This window comes from Zeus faber (genome assembly GCF_960531495.2).
Source record: "Zeus faber genome assembly, chromosome: 5".
Taxonomy (NCBI): Eukaryota; Metazoa; Chordata; class Actinopteri; order Zeiformes; family Zeidae; genus Zeus; species Zeus faber.
The window spans coordinates 8,946,119-8,965,233 of NC_137192.1; the positions used below are offsets into that span (position 1 = coordinate 8,946,119).

Below are 19,115 nucleotides of genomic sequence, written 5' to 3' on the forward strand. Positions count from 1 at the left end.
GCCGCTGCCTTTGACTAAGCGCTACAGCAGTGCAACATTTTGAGTTCACTTCACTCCCAAAGCCATCAATCCTTCATGATTGATCCTCGCAGACGGGAGGGGAGGCGGGGGGTGGGGCTGGGTGAGGGTGGGTGTAAGGAATTTAAGAGGGAGGCATTCCGGGAGAGTTTGAGGCTGAGAAACAGACACACGGGGCGGCCCCATGACGATGACTCTGAACTGGGGAGCTGGTAGGCAGACGGTGGCGACGGCGGTGGTGGTGGAGCAGGAGGAGGAGGAGGACGAGGTGGAGTAAGAGGGATCATAAAGGCAAAGCCAGCCACTCCGACCGTAGCACACTGTAGGAGCGAGTGCTCTGATTCCTCGATACCAAAGAGACACAAGCCACAGGCCGGGTGCACTACAACAGTAAAACAAACGGAATAAAAGGACGCTGTTGGCCGTGTACAATGAATACATTTGTCTGTGAGCGCTCATTTGTCTGTCTTTTGTGTTGAAAAAAGAAACCACTGCTGTATTCTGTATCCCCATGCTTCTTGGCGCACTCTGCTGATTGATTTTTCGGCTCGCAGCCCATTTGTTCCCAATGAGTTGTTGTTATCTTGCGTTTCTCTTTCTTCACACAGATGTCTCCCTCTCTCTCTCTCTCTCTCTCTCTCTCTCTCTCTCTCTCTCTCTCTCGCGCTCTCGTTTTCTTGTTTTCTCATTCTCTCTCTCAACTCCCGATACTCGGCCCTCTGCTGGCCCAGCAGAGGCTGAAAAGGCAAGCCTAATATTACGCTGCGATACAAGTTTAATAGTGCTGGAAAAAAGCCCTGGAGAGCAGGCACGCCAAACTTTTATCTGCAAGAATCCGCTTCCCCTTAAAGTTGAATCTAAAAAGGCGTGATCCTTGTAAGGTGCAATACTGAGGCAGTGTAATGAATGTTGTTTCTTCCCGAGCGAGCCAATTCCCGACAAGTGCTTCAGAAAGTATAGCAAAGCAGCACTGAATTCATGCAGTTTTGTATTGTAATTTCGAAATAAGACATAAAGTCTCCATCCCTTGTCTTTTAATTATCTAAAATCGTCAGGAGCCGGTACAAAGGTGTCTTTCCCCACTGTCGGGGTCCCGTACTGGCAGGGTTGGGTTTTATTGCGCAGCCTCAACATTCCACCATGAGCGCGGTGTTTATCGAATAAATCCAAGCCTTAATGCATTTCATTGGCCCTGGAGTTGGACTTTCAACCATTAATGTTCACTCAAACTAAGACAGCTCTGAGTTTAATGGGATGATTTCGGTTGCGCAGCAAGACGTAGCTTTCATAAGCCTATTTGTTTATGACACGTCTCGCACCATCGGACTCCCTAACAATTACAAATCCACAGATTTTCACATTTTATTGTCTTCACTAAATTGTAATTTGACTTCAGGGTTTCAGCCATGAAACCGCCGCTGTTAGGCGTTATTCATCTAATTGAGATGAGGACTGAGCTGTAATAAAAACAGCTCTGGTGTGCTTTGTTAATGAAGTGCCATTAATTGTGATTACTGAGAAGGGAAGGACTCTCTCATTGTACTTCTATGTCTCATATGAATCTTCTTTTCTCCATGTTCTTTGTCACTGATGGACAAAAGAAAAATGATGGTCCAGTGATAAAAAGGACAGTGTCCAATGTCTACCAAAGTCAGTCTCAAAGTAGGACATTTCATTTCCATCTTTATGGTGTTTCCTTTTGGCTTTATCTTTCATTTTTATCCCTGGCAGACGGCCATGATATCCCGCTATCATGCCGGACCAGGGTCTTGTTTTCACCTTTTGCCTCGCTTGCGATATCTTCCATTCTCGCCAGCTCTCACCAGTATTTATGACTTGTTGTGGCAGACTAATTTCACAAGTCCAGACAGTGCTTTCAATTAGGGGATATCTTTCAAAATTCAAGGGCAGAATGGTCCATCACCTCCGCCCACCAAAAAGAAGACTTAGCAAACTAAGTAGGTAGCTGGAGTTGTGGCAACTGTCAAACGTGGTAAAAACAGATACTTTCATGGACATTACTTCTAATAGATATTTTAAGACGGACACTTCCATCACACATGCACCACCCATGCAATTTACCAACTTGAATGTCCAGAACACAGATATACGCAATATGGACGTCCAAACCCATCACCATCCACCGAATACATGTTTATTTTCATACCATTTATATACGGCGAACGATGGTGAAAGGCAGATGCTTGACTCCCTCTCTCTCATTGGCCCATGCAAAGTGGCCATGTTCCACTATACTGAGCCTATCATTCCCTTCCAATGCCCTGTAGTTCAACAGGGAATAAAGAAAATGAATGTCTGATGTATCCCAGACGACCACCAGGGACTGGACTGGGCGAGTGCGGGAATATAGCTAGATAGATAGATAGATAGATAGATAGATAGATAGATAGATAGACAGATAGACAGATAGATAGATAGATAGATAGATAGATAGATAGATAGATAGATAGATAGATAGATAGACAGATAGACAGATAGATAGATAGATAGATAGATAGATAGATAGATAGATAGATAGATAGATAGATAGATAGATAGATAGATAGACAGATAGACAGATAGACAGATAGATAGATAGATAGATAGATAGATAGATAGATAGATAGATAGATAGATAGATAGATAGATAGATGGATAGAAATGCTTCACAATTTGCATGAATATCAATCATTCTCAACAGTCTTGAAGAGACAGGCATTATACTGTAAATATGGTACATTTTGTAACAGGCTTCAGTGTAAAATGTGTCATTCACACTGCAGCAGAGAGCCCGACTGACAAGCAAAACAGAATATGCACTTTTGAACAAACCAAGCAAATACCCTTTACTTTGAGAAAATTCACGGTGGGATTAACCCGCACTCTCATATAGGTAAGGCTTAGCGTCCCAAACAGATAGCTGCTCCTTTCCTCGTTATGCAGCCCAACACCAAGCTGCAGCAGCAGGTAAAATACCACCCCCACCCCCTTTCTATTCTAAAAGTCCTGACACCGTGGCGCATAAGTGCTGTGTTTGATTTAATCCCCAAGCTTTACCCGGCACTACAGAGACTTCTCATCGATTAACAAAAATAAAAATAAAAAGATTAAAAAAAAAAAAACAGCCTAATTTGCTTGCTGGCTCGTCTGATGTAGAACAAGAAAGGTTTCTGACTAATACGCTTCTTTAACCTTATCCACCTTCCGTCCTATAATTCTTCACCGCATCTGCACAAAATCCTCTGTGATCTTGTGGGCCGCCATGTGTGTGACCCAGCCCGGGTCACACGCCGCAGCTAGAGGGCTTCGGGAGGCATCGATCACTGCTTCCCCCGGGGAGATGGACGTGGGGTGATGATGTTTGATTGTAGCTGAGGCTCGGCCGAGGGAAAAGAGGCTCCATTATGCCGCCTCTTTATCTTTATCACATATCAGACTTCCAGCAGGAGTCCATTCAGTGATTCTTCAATCGTTTCAGCTGTTTACGCTGGTGCTCTAAAACTGGACAAGATGAATGGGATGATTTGTGGAAGTACCTTTCTTAGCCCGCCGGCAATATTCTTCTACTCTCTTGGTCCTGTGGGAATTGAGACTTAAGTTTTGTTCGCGCTTCATGCCACCAGCAAAATTGTGGAGTTTATTTTACCGCCTGGGAGATGGGGATCTTCACGGCATAATTGTTAACCACGGAACACTAATCTTAGTAACTTTATTTGATATAAATTGAGAATACAAGCTTTAGAATCAGTATTACCATTAATCATAATCATTTTAACCTTAGATTCCTGTGCAGCAGTCGTATTTATACATATATATGCATTATTGCTAACAGACATATACAGTATGTTAGGAATAACGCCGTGATGTATATTATGGCCCTGGAGTCAAGGTTCTTTGAGTCTACATTGTCCATTCAATTTTGATAACGTTTACCTCATAGGCCATTATCTTGCTTACACCTTGTGCCACTCATGAATGATTAAAAAAAGGCTAAATAGGAGAGGGCTTATATAAATGCAGAATTGCCTGCAATCCTGTGGTGTCACGAGGAAATCCATTTGCCGCAGATACCAGAGGCTACGCATTGTAACAGGCTGTGTGATTCATTCCACGTCTGTTTCATCTGCGATGGAGCAGAACGACGGGATGGATTTATATTAATATGATGTGAAAGAGTGCATGTTCCTCCCGGGGATACAACTATGTTACACGCGGGTTTCAATAAGAGAACACACTTTAGACCTGTGGCTTCAGTACCCGCAGAGCGGGTAGTGTGTAACACATTAGCATGCTGTGGTGTGGGGGTGGCCTGGTTTGAACAGCCACATTTCTTGGGTCTAGGTAATTAGGCCCAGGATCAGGGTGGCTGTACGCCTGTTGCTCGTTAGACCGATCAAACAAGCAACAGGTAAAACCCACACTGCCCCACACACACAACAGAAGAGCCCTTGTCATGACATGTTTTCCATCTGCTCTGGGCTTCTTTCACATTGCCCACTCGCTACAATAAACTGGAGTGTTTTCAACTCCATTGACTCTGCCTTTGTGTTGGAGGGCTCTGAAAACGCCACCCGGGTGGCAGGTGGCAGCGCTACACATGCGTTGCGACGCACGCTTATTGAATCCAATTTTCCACCTTTAACAAGCCTGCTCGGTTTGGGTGCTTCCGCGTTGCAGGTTGGATGTGTCAGGAAATTACAGGAATGCCTCCTCGCATTTAGCACCTCGAAGTTGATGTGAATGGTGTGTCTCTCATCAGGGAACATGGTAATTACAGTGACTTCTATGTGACCTGAATGCATCGGCTTTTATGCAGTTTGGATTCAGCACAGCAAACTTTGACACTTGACTCAAGCAACTTGGTAGGTGAATGTATATCCTGATCTAACGCCGCAACCAAAGAGAGCCTAATATTCATCAATGTTAATCTCATCATAAAATCAATGGCGAAGCCTTGGTCATGAGGATATTTGTGTTTTATGTCATCAAGGAAGATGATAATGCATTTCCTATAATGATATTATAGAGGATTTTATTATGATTCGGTCCAAAATACAGTATAATGCAGCTAGAAATATGCTTTGCAAGACAATGTGTGTGCAAGCAGTAGTTGCATTAGCAAAATTCTAAAAGTGCTGGATCTTGTGTGGTGGGTCGTACTCACGGAAAAGTTGGTGTGAAGTTATAGATCCTGACATGCCGTCACGAGTCTCGAAAAACGTCGATTCAGGCCATTCGATATGCAAGGAAAAACAATAAATCAGGATTCGGAAACAGCTCACACCAAATGGCAACTGCTTCTGTATGATTGTTGAAGTTGTTTCTCTGGGATGTGATGTGATATGTGAGTCGCTACGTAGCATGGTTAGATCTCACCTTTCTTTTTTTGATCATCTTTGAGGCTTTTTTGTAATGATTTTGAATGGTGATTGAACGCCAAGCTTCCTTGAGCTTGCGCTCCGGCGGCTAAGACGTGAGCTATGGCACATCGTCCTTGTAATGCCACTATTGTGTTCAAGCTACGTGATCCCTTTGTGATACCGGTATTAATAAATAGTTGTGTCACCACGTGTTATTTTGTTCCATCTGCCATACAGTCATAGCTAAGCGTTTCCAAGTTGAGGATGTTTCCTGAACCTGGTTAAGGTGAGAGGATAACAGTTAGTCTTCATCTCAATGAACGGCTTGACAAGTTTATGGGATCCGGTTTCCAAATCAAAGCCAGGAATGAAGCCGAGTTATGAGCATACAAGGTTCCATTTCTCAACGTACCCGGCCCTCTCCTGTGGTCTAGAGATAGGTGAAATACTCCATGGTAACTCCTTAAAAACGTACAGTAAACTGGTTTAACAGCTGCTTATATCAGTCATTTCTTTGCTCTATCGTTATTTTTTATGATTAATAATTGTTTTTTTTTCTAATTTTCCATCCGTCCAAATCATCTCAAATCAAATGCTTCACTATAGCATTTTGATAACATCTAACAATTACTAAACCCCCCCGAATATTACATCAAAATTTGTCATTCTACAGCATGGAGCCATTTTTGGTGTGGGGACCTGAACATTTGTTTTCCTTTTTTTTTTTTGTCTAGTTTTATTGTTTTTCTCTTCCTTTCTCTTTTTTTTGCTGCCAAATCTGCAACATTTAATTTACTGTTATCGAATCTCATAATAACTATATCATTAACTACATTATAACTAATATTTATTTATATTAATTTATTATTATTATTATTATTATTATTATTATTATTATTATTATTATTATTATCAGGGTTAGGGTTAAAATTGCCATGAAAGTTAACAGTGGTTTTCACCTGGGCCGTGGTCTGAATCCATATGCAGTGTTTACAAGTGACTCGCAACTCTTAACATCTTCCTGACCACAGAACGACAAAGGGAAATAGAGAAAAGGGAGAGAGAGAGAGAGAGAGAGAGAGAGAGAGAGAGAGAGAGAGAGAGAGAGAGGGAGAAAAGGTCGGCTCCTTGCACCAAGCAACACAGAACTGCTACGTTAGAGGGGGAAAAACAAGGGCTCAGAGAGTGTCGACGTGTCTGTGTCGTGCCGTAAATTGGACTGGATTACATGTCGGTTTGTGGGGCCGCTGTGCTGAACGAATTGCACCCCTCCCCCTCCAGCCTCCACCCTTCACCCTCCGTCTCACACGTGATGCTATATTTCTCTCTTGCTCCCCACTCTCATTTACATGGAGACATCGATCACCCAGACTGCGGCTGGAGATGGATATAGCAGAAGGCTCTTTGGGAGGGAAATGGCTTTATTTATTTATTTATTTATTTATTTATTTATTTATTTATTTATTTATTTATTTAAATGTTAACTATTTGAGGGTGATTCAGCTGAGCGTGCACTTCCACACTTCACTCAGTACAGTAGCTGGTCTGCGGTCCTAGGATGGCCAGAGTGAACAATCCTCTCTGGTATAGCAGCTTTAATGTCAAGTGCAGCCATGGTATGTTGTTTTTTTTTTATACTACACCTGTAGTTTGAGTGAAGACATGTACAATGATGTCACGCACACGCCCACCTACATGACAGATACAGTATCCTATTTGCTGAATTATAAATGCTGTTTTATCATCTGCTGCCTCCCAGAACAGCTGATTCAACACCAGTTTTGGGAACTCTCTCTTCCTGCCTGCACTCAGGGAGCATCAACACAAAGAGACACAACATCTTTTTCCGCCGAAATAACAGACCAATTAAGCCCGCCGTAAAACCTTTAATCCGCTCTAAGAATCTGCAGTAAAAGTTGAATAGGTTGCTCCAAAAATTCCACCCTGTGAGTGGAGGGAAGAAAGAAAGGCCTTTCGCATATAGGCTTGTAAGTGTTGATGCAGAGCTCATCAAGTGCTGCAATTTGTCTGTGTACTGTGGTGCTCTGGTCATGATTGCTGGCCATCCGGGATTGGAAATGCTTCACTTGTTGCTGGGGTTTGCTGGTACGGCTGGTGGAGTGCATTGAATTAAAGGAAAATTCCACTGCAGTACTATGTATGTACATAGTGATATGGTGCTAAATTACCGTGCCTGCTCCAGCCTCGACCATGGATTTCAACTGAAAGACAGGCCAACAACATTGTGATCGATTGCGGGGTAAAGCTACAAAATCTTCCTCCGCCGTTAGTTCTTGGATTCCCTTGACCACAATGACGGAGTTAATTATGCATCGATTGGATCATTTTGTTTCATGTTGATTTGCTGTGTAATTTCACGTCAAGCCTGTCCTCCCACAGGCAGTGGTGGACAAAGTACACAACTCCATTTCTTGAATCAAAGTATAAATTCTGTGAAATATTACTCCAACACAAGTGGAAGTTGTTCAGTCAGTTTCTTACTTGAATTTAAGTACTGGAGCACTTGCTTTTAAAAAATACTTAGGTATTCAAAAGTACATTTTGTTTTTGCTGTCAACTTATTGTTGAACTGTCGCCACAATGCATTTTACAGAACCTACTGAGGGACGAATTCACAAAGCGATTGAGCGGCTTTTGGGCGCGTTGTGTGTGTGTGTGTGTGTCGCTGTCGTAGCATTGGCGCAATATCTTTTGTGAATGGGACGCTAAGGCGACGCAGATGGCGGGCCCAATTCATATTGCGCTTAGAGGCAGCCATCCATTCTTTGTGAATTCGCCCCTGAATGCACTACCTTGCTGGTAGGACCTGTAAAATAAAAAGCGTGTAGAATATGCTGCCTATAGAAATACCTATACAGTAGAAACACAGTTGAATCGACACAAGGAAAGCCATTGTTGTTTCATGTTTTTTATTTAAACCCCACCCCCACAAAACAGCATGGCAGTGTTCTGGCACAGCTATGGCAGTGTGTGTGTGCGTGTGTGTGTGCGTGTGTGTGTGTGTGTGTGTGTGCATTTGTGCACAGGCGTGCATCAGGCAGACAGTGGAATTGCTGTAGACGCAGCTTCCTCAGAAAATATCAAATAAATAAAACAAGCACCCTCCCTTAGAATCCCAGTTACACACCTCTAGCTTTACAAGCTGAAGGTGTGTGCCCAACAGGCAACAGCAACACTGCCTTTAGTGGGGGGAAATAACCCTCAATATAGATTGCGTTAATTCAGCAACTGGATTGCTTATTTCTTGCCTCAAATTAGCTCAGAAACAGATTTTGATGGAAAACAGTCCACCAAAATTTTTTCCGAGCATATTTGAGGACAACAAAAGCTGGAAGCCATGCTCAAACGCTATTGGCTCACAGAACCCCGGAACCTGTGCTCAAACCCCATTGTCTCACAGAACTCGGGGCGTCGGGAGGGTGGCTCCGCCCACCGAAAACAGCTTGTTTCCGAACAAGAGGGTTATAGAGGCATGCGTAATCTGAGTGGTACCCTCAGCAAAAGACTTCAAAGACATGTTTTGCGGACGTCAGAGGCTTTTATTTACTTGTTGAAAAGGAGCGTGATAGGTCCCCTTTAAAAATGATCTTTATTTATTTTTGCATCGTTTCAGTTCAGGCATCTGGACTTTCCTGCTCATCACTCCCGGCAAGGTGTACGGTAAAGATAGGCATACTTAGTGAGCTAGAAACAGGTGTGATGAGCTTGAATCCCCCCACTGGACAAAAGAGTGGAGCCCAACAGGTGGATGCAGGTGGGAGGTGGAGGGAGCGTAGCAAAGCAGGCAGGGCAGGAGGGATCGGTTGCTTAAATAGACCAGCCCATAAAGTCATGGAAGCGCGTAGGGTCGCCAAGTTGTCTGTCTGAACTAGCTCCGTAATCTATGCATCATTTACTGCGGACCCAAAATAAATATTTTTTTCAGAATTATATGATTCCTGCCAAAATTCCATGCACAACTCAGAGCGAATGACTCTTGTTCACTGTTCAAATCAAGCGAACAAAAGTGGCGGAAAAAACGAACGGATCTTTTTAGTGAGTGACTCGTCAAGAAGCGACTCTCAAAAGAAGAGTCGGACCTTTCATACATTAACTTTGAACATGACACCCACATCGCTGCAGCAGCATCTTTCTATGACGGCCCCCTCTATTTCCAGACATATTTCAGGTATGTTTTCTACACTTGATGCCTCCTCTGCTCGTCAATACAGGATCATGAAAGGGCCTCGCTTACAGCAGTTAAGTGGAGAAAAATCAGCCCAAATCCATACCACAAAACTGTCGGCTGCGTGAAACCCACTCAAACTCCGGAAAAGACTCTCTCAGCATGTTTTTCCCCTTGGTATTCTTTACGAGTGATGGAAGGCCGTGCTTCACGTTTGGCCAGTCATCATCCAGTCCAAATTGCCGGCCATGTGATGAGGCGGAGTTTAGAAAAAACATCTGCAGGATGGGAAATCTTGATGAATTCATGGGAGTCGTTACTCTTTGCGCTCTATTTCCTTTCTTGCTGCCCTCGCCCTTCTGCTTCTCTATTCTTTTTAAACCATTTTCTCTCTCTCTCTCTCTCTCTCTCTCTCTCTCTCTCTCTCTCTCACCCTCCCTCTTATTCTTCCCAGGTCAGCAGTGGCCATGCCATTTGGCTGTTTAACAATCGGGGAAAAGAAGGATTATAATAATCCTTCAGAGGTGACAGATAAATATGACCTGGGACAGATTGTTAAATCGTAAGTATATTCCACCGGCTTCTTGTCGAGCAAAGTAATTATCTTCTGTTTTCTGAACGATACGCTCTACTTCTTCAGCGAAGAAAATATTAAAAATATTCGGGAAACAGAATTTTTGAAACTCTGTGTGTGTGTGTGTGTGTGTGTGTGTGTGTGTGTGTGTGTGTGTGTGTGTGTGTGTGTGTGTGTGTGTGAGGTATACTACAAAGAAAGACTTGGTATTTAGCCAGCAGTGGTGTGTTTGTTTTATGTAATAGGTACTGCAGGGCCAGCCTCCGAACGTATAGATGTTTATAGTAACACAGAGGGGTGACCTGTTAGATAAATAGAAGATGAATAGGAGATAAATAAAAGACAAACCACCTAAGTGCGCCTCACAGTATACTCCTCAGAAAGACCTTTTTCCTTTGTGCATTTCATTTTGTGTGCTGCTGTGAACTTCTTGGTTACAGGGAGGAGTTCTGTGAGATCTTCAGGGCTAAGGACAAAACCACACTGAAAATGTTCACGTGTAAAAAGTTCCTAAAAAAGGACGGAAGAAAAGTCCGCAAGGCGGCGAAAAATGAGATCCTCATCCTCAAAATGTAGGTTGTTTTTTTTGGTTTTTTTTCATCCCTGTGACGTTTACTGTGATTATTAGGTATGTGGAACCCTCTGAAGCTTGAATTGTATGCTGTGAAATTAGTCTTCCGGAAGGGTTTTGTAATCTACGCCATAAAAAGAAAAAAAATGAAAACCCGACTTGTTTTTCTCCACTGCATCACCTGAACTATATCTTCAGGGGTGGACGCGGCAAACACAAAACAAATGTATCATTGCGTGTAGTAAAGGCAATAAAGCAGACTTAATTTTGCATTTGGTGATTGCAAACTAAGAGCCTTTTTATTAGAGACATTTTTTCTATTACCTTGCACCCAAAGAATAATACATTAACATAATGTGAACCCTTATCAAGTAATTTGCTACAGACGGCAGGCAGCACAAAAAAAAAATGATGGGGAAGCCAGAGAAGTTAATGGAAGATGAAGGCATCGCATGTTTTTGAGGTGTCTTTAAAAAGGGGGCCTGACCTCGCTTCCCACAAACTTCCTTCGAGCTTCGATTGAATTCTTGGCACAATGGCAACAGGAGGATTTTTAATGCTCCATTAGAAACAAGCAGACAAGTTGGTGCTTTCGCAGAGTCGATCACAGGGAGGCGTTCACAATGGCTGATTACCAAACTGAACGATTCCTATTTCCTATTTAGAATTATACAAAAGGGGAATCGTAAATATATTTTTATATGTGTGAATGGAACACAGCTCTCTGCGGGCTCCGATCGCCGGGCCCGGTTCCCCCAAATAAAACAACTTAAAACAGTGTGTGGACGGGCCACGGAGGAACGGGGCATGACTCGTAGACTCGTTAAGATTATTTTCTGCGCATAACGCATAGAGAGGAGGTGATCGGGGAGAGACTCACAGAGAACGTGTCTCCATTACGCACGGCTTCGTTCCATACGCACTTGATTTGCTCCATAAGCAGACGTAAAATAAAATAACCTGCATCTAAAATAAAAACACACTGTTCTGGCGTGCCGACGAGCATCGTCGGTACCGTCGGAGAGGGAGCCCGGTGCGCAAAATGCACCCCAATCGCCCCTCCCCTCTTTGGGATGGCGCCCTAGGCGGACGCCTATCTCGCCGGGCCCGGCCCAGGCCAGCCTGCCTGTCTGCGGAGCTCACCCGTTCTCCACCAACTGTGCCAAGAAGTTTCCTGCCTGGTGCGGCGTGTATCCAAGTCATGGTTCAAGGCTCCGTGCTCCGCTACCGGATGGTTGTCGTTTTGGGGCAAATCAAAAATCCCGTTCCGCCCAGGAAATATTTTATGTACACACGGGCAGTCGAATAAACATGCAGATATTTGCGTCTTCGATTGATCCAGATTGATTACGTTTTTTTGTGTTTTTATGTTTTTCCACATGGTTTCTTCTCGCCTTGGCTTCCTTGATTATAGCTGTCTGTTATTCATGAGTGTATATTGTGAACAGTAAGTGAATGAATGATGCAACCTGACCCATGACATAGGATCTCTCTCTCTCTCTCTCCCTTCTGTGCGGCCTCTTTCACGTCTCATTTCAGGGTGAAGCACGCGAATATCCTCCAGCTGATGGACGTCTACGAGACCAGAAAAGAGTACTTCCTCTTCCTTGAGCTGTGAGTGGAGGTGTCTGATGATCGGAAGGAACGACATGCTTGCTTGTCTTTGTGGTGGCTGTAGCCCTCTGTATGTGTTGATTATGCACTCATGGGAAATGGGCTGTTGTAGCCCGAGGCCCCGTAGATATGAGGAGCGGCTCTGAACTGAGCTCATTTGGTAGTCAGATACTGTTTTTTTTCCTCAGCTGCTCCACATGCTCATCAGCATGTGTTCTTGGGGAATTTGATGCATTTCCACGAATATGTTAAACACGCGATACTCATCTGCTCCTTCAAGGGCTTGCGATCCACGGGATTTTTCAATTCTAGTCGTGAGGAAAATGATCATACACCAGCGTAGACATCCACATGGAAATTATTAAGATCATCTCACCCCAAACAGGTGTTATGAGATCTTGTCCGAGGTTGTTGCTCTCAGCAAGTGTAATTGTCAATTTTCCGAGGTATCTTCATCAAGAAATCACCCTAGACATTGGACACACGTTGTATTCGTTCGAATTCAAAGACAAGCACGTATCATGTAGGTAATCGTTTTTTCAAACAATCAAACCCGATTCAATCCAAATCCCCACTATTCAAAAGACGCAATACATTTGCTCCCGAGAGAATGTTTTTGAGGGCATACAATGCATTAAAGTATAAAGTCTTGCATTTTGTTACAATTTATAGGTGGCATTTTGAACCAATATTTAACTATTAAAACAGTATTTAACTTATTAAAACATTAGCCTTAAATCAGCCCAGTCCTTACAACCCCCCTCCCATCGGATCTCTGGCGACCCTCTAGAACCCCAGGTTGAGAACCACTGCTCTAGATGTAGAAACTGAGCCCTCCCTGTCTCCTCCATAGTGCGACGGGAAGAGAGGTGTTTGACTGGATCCTGGACCAGGGCTACTACTCAGAGCGGGACACCAGCAACGTGGTCCGCCAGGTGCTGGAGGCGGTGGCCTACCTCCACTCCCTTCACATCGTGCACAGGAACCTCAAGGTAACCGGCAGCTAGGATCAGAGGTCAGAGATCTGCTGGGGTCTAGCTGTGGGTCAGTTAGTTACAGGTCCTTTTTTAGGTTTGGTATAAGTTTTTGGAACCTGCAAAGACCTCTCATGTTAAGGTATTTTTTATCACTCTTATCATGTCAGTTGGGGTTAGAGGTGAGTGTGAGAGGTTAGGGCTTAAGTTACGGGTTAAGGGCGTTAGGGTACCAAAAGCACGTGTCATTTCTTACCTCGAGTTTGGAGTCGTTTTAATACCCGTGAGGAAGTAACAACACAAGTTTGGCGGTGTTACAATGACCTCTGGGATAATTACAGGCTCCTCATTAAGAGCTGCACCGCACATTAAGAGCAGCGTGAATGATTCATCTCACTGTGTTTAGGGTCTCGTTAGGAACGGAGAAGGCAGGGCTAGTGTTGGACATTGTACAATATTTAAAGACTGCGTGTCACACTCTCCCATCTGCCTGAGCTTGTTCAGTATCAAGTAGGGAGTATTAACTTGATATAATGTCATAATAATGGCTTAATTGGTCTCGGTGGCTTCTATTATTTATCAGTCATTTTTAGTACTTAAGTGATTTAATAATGGAAGGAACAAGTTGTAACACAAATGAGTAGTGAAATGAGCCTTCACAGATCTGTCTCTGATCCGTCTTTTGAAATGAAGAGACGGACCGTTGAACTTGTCCCGCGTCGGCATTTCATTTAATCTTCGTCATTCCTGTTAGCGGGCTGAAAAACGTCTCATCGGTTTCATTTAATCTTTGATGAGGGTGATCTCAAAAGGTATTATATTTTCATGAGGATGGTAAAATACCATCCCCCCTCTTTCCCGACAAAAAAAAGGGACCTTAAAAATGCATGTGACCTTATCTGCTGTCGTCTTGCTTCTTCTTTCTAGCTGGAGAACTTGGTGTACTACAACCGACTCAAGCACTCCAAAATAGTGATCAGCGACTTTCATCTGGCCAAGCTGGAGAACGGGCTGATCAAAGACCCCTGCGGGACTCCTGAGTACCTGGGTGAGGGAAAACACTTTTTTTTTATAAAGTTTGTTTATATTTATTCTTTTTTATAAAGAATAAAGCTTGCTCGAAGGTGAGAAATATCGGTACATTTTTTTTTGAATGGCAACGTTGGCAACGTTGAAATAAATAACCAGAAAGACCACACCCCCAGACCTAAAATAAGGTACTTATAAACATGTATAAAAAAGATTGGATTTGTATAGAACTAAATTACAATAATATCATACATAAAATATAACATCTAGTTATAATATTTATAATATCTATACTACTTAATGATGGGTGTACATCCTTCATGAGAAGGGATAATACATAAAGCTGTTTTGTATGCATCTTCATACATTGAAGATGTATGAAGACTGTTTATCCTTTGGTCTTTTTGAGTGTCTTTGTTTATTATTATTATTATTATTATTATTATTATTATTTGTATTATTATTATTTTCCCGATAATTGGTTGTTATTCATATATCAGCATTTGTGTTAAATAAACAAAAAATGCCTATAGGTTTATGAAACGTAGAAAATGATGACTATTTTTATGATATTGTCAACAAACACCGTAACATTGACACTCTAAATTATAAAAAATAGAATAAAGTCCACGCACAAGTCGTAGTTAATCGTAGTTGCGGATGTAATAGGAGAACGAGCAAATTAACAAATAGAGACCTTAAACTTGAATCTTTTCCCGACACAAGCACCCGAGGTCGTTGGCCGGCAGAGGTACGGTCGGCCAGTGGACTGCTGGGCGATGGGCGTCATCATGTACATACTGTAAGTTTATTGTTCTGCAATAACTCGCAATAGGGTTGTAAGAACTCGCCTTGTATTCCTGAACACACTGATCCACCAAAGCCCTTGTCCTCGCAGGCTGTCAGGCAATCCTCCCTTCTACGACGAGACCGACGACGACGATTACGAAAACCATGACAAGAATCTCTTCAGGAAGATCTTGGCAGGAGATTATGAGTTTGACTCTCCGTACTGGGATGAAATATCTGACTCGGGTACGATCCAAAAAAATTAGACGGATAGCCAAGAGGCAAACAACAACATCCATCCATCAGAAAGAAAAATAGTCGGTGTGTGTATGTGTGTGTGTGTGTGTGTGTGTGTGTGTGTGTGTGTGTGTGTGTGTGTGTGTGTGTGTGTGTGTGTGTGTGTGTGTGTGTGTGTGTGTGTGTGTGTTTCCTCTTATTAGCTAAGAGCCTGGTCGCTCGTCTGATGGAGGTTGACCAGGACCAGAGACTGACGGCTCAGGAGGCGATCAACCATGAATGGTAGGAATCATAGCACTGTCAACGGCTGCAACAACAACAACAACAACAACAACAACAACAACAACAACAACAACAACAACAACAACAACAACAACACAGCACAACATAACTGCGGCTTCTCTTGTTTCACCAAGTGTCTCCCGTAGAGGGTTGCCAGTTCTACGGAAGCAAAAATGTTTGTGTTGAATGTGAAGAAAGCGTAATCATTGTCTCCCATAAAGCTCCGTTGTCCCTCTTTTTCCCGTCAGGATCTCGGGCGGCGCGGCTTCAGATAAAAATATCAAGGAGAACGTGTGTGCACAAATAGAGAAGAACTTTGCCAAAGCTAAGTGGAAGGTGAGCCTCTTTTGTTTTCTGTGTTTGGCAGCTCGAGATGTAAAGTGCGGTGGCGTTGCATAACTCCCAAGTTCAGGTGGATGATGACGGCGTTGATGAGAATGATGATGATGATGGTGTTGATGGTGCAGCGGTGAGTAAGCGCCTACTCCAGTGGAGTTTTGTCCTGATGCGATGGAATGCGTCCTCCCACAGAAAGCCGTGCGGGTCACCACCATCATGAAGAGGCTGCGAGCGCCGGAACAGAGCGACTCCAGGGTGGCCAGCCCCGCCGCCGCGGTCCCCGCCGCCTCACCCCAGGCCGACCCTGACCCCTCAGCCGCAGCCGCAGCCACCGCCACCGCCACCGCCACCGCCGGGGGAGGAGACGCCGGTCATGGGCTCGCGGAGCCCCCCGCCGGGGCTGAGGCGGCCGGGGCCGAGGCGGCGCCCGAGGCAGGGGTCCCGGCTCTGGCCTCCGCACCGGCCCCGGAGCCGGAGCAGCCGGGCCCGGTGCTGGAGGAAGCTCAACCCGAGTCGCGTTGTAACGGAGAAGTGTCGGCCTCGCTCCAACCCGCCGCCGAGGCCGGGGGAGAGCAGGGTTAGCCCCCAACCCCCCACCCCACAGTCTGCCCCTCCTCCCTTCCTCCCACTATGATGACCCCCCACATTACCCGCACACTGTACATTAGCTGCTCGCATGGTGACACTGACTCTGCTTCTCTCACTCGCAGCATTAGTTCCATCACATGGAAGCTGTGCTCTGTCTTTCCTGAGTGTCGCATTGCGTGGGCCTCCTTTTTTCTCCCTTTTTTTCCCCCTTTTTCTCCCCTTTTCTCCTTTATTTTTAACATGTGTTGAAACTTTTTATGACTGTCTTTGCTTTTTTTACCAAAAGGTGTCGTTTTGTTTAGTTTGGTTTTGTATCCACTATGACCGCCGCATCGATCTCGATCTCTATCTCTAGATGTTTTTCTTCTTTCTAGGGGACTTCACCGAGAGGTTTACTGTAGGGCCACCATGGTAAACAGCTAAAGGCTGCTCTCTGTTATTTTTTCTTTTCCCCCAGAATATCGAGAGACGCAATTGTGTCGCCAAACAACTTTGATTCCTTTTTAATGAGCCAGCCTCGAAAAAATTCTCCATTCTCCCCTCTTACTCCTTCCCCCAGCAGTATTTGTCCTGTTAAATGGGTACAGAAACAGCTCTGCTTTGCTCTTCAAATTTGGATAATTTGCCATAATATCTAGTCCTGTTTGTAGAGTAGAGTACAGGAGCTACATTTGCACACACATACACACACACACACACACACACACACACACACACACACACACACTTGCTTTTCTTTGCCAGCTTCCAGCTCAGGAAATAACCTTATAGCTGTAAGTGTATAGATTCTGTACATAGTGACCTTTGTAGAAGTAGCCAGAACAGCATGCATTCTCACACCCTTTGCTGTTGATTTTTACATTTAGAAGCAGGTGGATGCTCTTTCTTTCTGCCAGCACTGCTCTTCGCTCCCACTAGAAGCCTCGTTCAGGCTGCTTCTATTACCCCCCCCAAGCCCCTCCCCCCCCCCCAGAATCCTCTTGTACATTAGGCTTTTTACTCGTACCGTCCAATCGGCACTCCTGTCAGACCACGTAACCGATGACAACATTAGAAGAATATTTGCCGCCTCCTTGTTATAGCTCATCGTAGTTTCTATGCATCGGAATAATTTGTACAGTTGCTCATCTTTAGCCATATAGTATATATATAGTATATGTATATGCATATATATAAAATATATATGTATATTCTATACAGTGTATAGAACGGCTGATCCCGTGACATCCATCCCATGTCAAAATATCGGCAAATGATACCATTATCTATTGCCTTTTTATTTCCCGTCAATTTAGATTCTATTGTGTTCATATGTCGATCGTCACCCTTGTCTTTCAGGTCGCCCTCTCACGTCGCAACGTGTTAGTCACCCGACATCCGTTATCAACTCTATCCGCTTTATTTATCTATCTATCTATCTATCTATCTATCTATCTATCTATCTATCTATCTATCTATCTATCTATCTATCTATCTATCTATCTATCTATCTATCTATCTATCTATCTATCTATCTATCTATCTATCTATCTATCTATCTATCTATTTATCTGTTTATCTATCCATCATCCATCATCCATCCATCCATCTATCTATCTATCTATCTATCTATCTATCTATCTATCTATCTATCTATCTATCTATCTATCTATCTATCTATCTATCTATCTATCTATCTATCTATCTATCTATCTATCTATCTATCTATCTATCTATCTATCTATCTATCTATCTATCTATCTATCTATCTATTTATCTGTTTATCTATCCATCATCCATCATCCATCCATCCATCCATCCATCCATCTATCTATCTATCTATCTATATCCCGTACTCGCCCAGTCTAGTCCCCGGTGGTGGTCTGGGATACATCTGACATTTATTTTAATTATTATTATTATTATTATTATTATTATTATTATTATTATTAATAATAATAATAATAATAATAATGATAATAATAATAATAATAATGATGATAATATATATCTATATATAATAAATGTTTAATTTTCTATCCATTGTTTTTCTTTGCTATACTTGATGAAGAACAATAATTCTCGTCGTGGAACTTGTCTCCCCCGGCTCCTCTCTCAATAATGACTTACAGATGTTTTTTTTTTTTATTATTTTCTGTAAATCACCACCGGAGTAAATTGAGCAATATCCAACCAGCTGCAGATACTGTGACCCCCACCCCCACCCCAGTGTCCTCTCTCTCTCTTCTGTATAAACCTCCTTGTGGTTGTAAAGCACCTTGTGGTTGTAAAGCACCTTGTGGTTGTAGTTGCACGACGCTGTGGAGGATCGTCTGCCCTCGCCCGCACGGCCGACGCCACCATCCGGCAGAGCTGCTGTGAGAAGCAACACAACACAAGCAAAATAGTTTATGATTTGGACCGAGTTTCCACGGGCTCGGAGCGAAAGCACAAAGCGCTGTTCAGCCCCGTTTGAACCGAACCTCGCTGTCGAGGGAGATGGCATATGGACGGCGTGTGCCTGTAAATTTGCGTTTTTTCGAATGTGTACTTCTGGGGGAGAGAAAAGGGGCAA

General features: G+C 43.5%; 1 protein-coding gene across 1 annotated transcript; it reads left to right on the forward strand.

The window, feature by feature from the left end:
• Window positions 1-10,031: 10,031 nt before the first annotated feature.
• On the forward strand, window positions 10,032-16,555 carry LOC307230207 (caM kinase-like vesicle-associated protein; the record flags this gene model as incomplete). Its single annotated transcript, XM_080000441.1, has 10 exons — window positions 10,032-10,126; window positions 10,579-10,710; window positions 12,249-12,323; window positions 13,177-13,315; window positions 14,225-14,345; window positions 15,053-15,128; window positions 15,225-15,361; window positions 15,556-15,634; window positions 15,883-15,970; window positions 16,166-16,555. 10 exons carry the CDS (start codon window positions 10,032-10,034, stop codon window positions 16,553-16,555), a joined length of 1,332 nt encoding a protein of 443 aa, XP_079856567.1.
• Window positions 16,556-19,115: the final 2,560 nt, after the last annotated feature.